We start from the raw sequence: 1,555 nt of genomic DNA on the forward strand, positions 1-1,555 counted from the left end.
ATGGATGGATGGATGGATGGATGGATGGATGGATGGATGGATGGATGGATGGATGGATGGATCGATGGATGGATGGATGGATGTGAAGTTGTGTTCATACTAGAGATGCATGATATATTGATGTTGTATCGGTATCAGCTGTTATTCGTCATATTTTATATATTAATGTTTTTGAGACCTTTATAAATCATGCACTAAAGGCTGGCATCTCAGCTGGTATATCAGTGTATTGTGATACTCTTGTGTTCTCAACAATAGGAAGGCATTCAATAAATATATGTTTGAGCTCATTTTTGGAAAATGTAAACCCTATTGAAAGCATTCGGGTTGAGTAGATGTAGGTCCATCAGCCACTGTCCTTAGAGCGTCCCCACCAACTTTTATCACAAAGTTAAAAGCCTTGCATTCCAAGCATGGCCAGGATGCTCATCGTCCTCAGCAAGCATTACAAGCAACTGTCACTAGGAGATCATTTTACGGTCAGAGCCTATATAAAACTATTGATGCACAAAATAATAGAATGAAACAGCACTATATTTTTCTTGAGGTAGACTAGTCGTGTTGCTCATGTTGCATTATGAAGAATACAGATTTCTGCTTCAGCTATTTCAAAACTATTGATGCACACGGGGAAAAATAATGTAGCCTAGGACTAATCAAACAACCCGTGTACAACATTGTTTTTGAGGTTAGGTAGTTGTGTTGCTCATGGTGCATTACAAAGAATACAGATTTCTGCTTCGGCTAGTCCAAAACGGAGCAAAAATAATATGATCAAACAGCCCGTGTACAACTAACAAATTGTTCTTGAGGGTATGTCTTTCTCATGGTGCATTATGAAGAATAAACATTTCTGCTTCGGCTATTTCAAAGCTATTGATGCACATGGGACAAAATGATATAATTAAACAGCTAGCTCACTCACTCACATTCATACTCACTCACTCATTTATTCTCTAACTGACTCACATTCATACTCACTCAGTCACGTTCATACTCACTCACTCACTCACTCACATTCCTACTCAATCACTCACTCACTCACATTCCTACTCAATCACTCACTCACTCACATTCATACTCACTCACTCACATTCATACTCACTCACTTACATTAATACTCACTCACTCACTCACTCAAATTAATACTCACTCACATTNTACTCACTCACTCACTCACTCAAATTAATACTCACTCACATTCATACTCACTCACTCACATTAATAATCACTCATTCACATTAATACGCACTCACTCACATTCATACTCACTCACTCACATTCATACTCACTCACCCACCTACTCACATTTATACTCACTCACTCACATTCATACTCACTCACTTACATTAATACTCACTCACTCACTCACTCAAATTAATACTCACTCACATTAATACTCACTCACTCACTCACTCAAATTAATACTCACTCACATTCATACTCACTCACTCACATTAATAATCACTCATTCACATTAATACGCACTCACCCACCTACTCACATTTATACTCACTCACTCACATTCATACTCACTCACTTACATTAATACTCA

At 37.8% G+C, this 1,555-nt stretch overlaps 1 protein-coding gene across 1 annotated transcript in view; it reads left to right on the forward strand.

Annotated features, from left to right (window-relative positions):
* The first annotated feature begins 413 nt into the window (after positions 1-413).
* The window catches only part of LOC107105129 (OX-2 membrane glycoprotein-like), a 4,530-nt gene continuing 3,388 nt past the window's right edge, over positions 414-1,555 (forward strand). The window contains exon 1 of the mRNA XM_015405249.1: positions 414-479. Within this exon, the coding sequence (XP_015260735.1) occupies positions 414-479 (66 nt within the window). The remainder of the gene's footprint in view (positions 480-1,555) is intronic.

The sequence above is a fragment of the Cyprinodon variegatus genome, unplaced genomic scaffold, assembly GCF_000732505.1.
Source record: "Cyprinodon variegatus isolate N-32 unplaced genomic scaffold, C_variegatus-1.0 Scaffold2082, whole genome shotgun sequence".
NCBI lineage: Eukaryota > Metazoa > Chordata > Actinopteri > Cyprinodontiformes > Cyprinodontidae > Cyprinodon > Cyprinodon variegatus.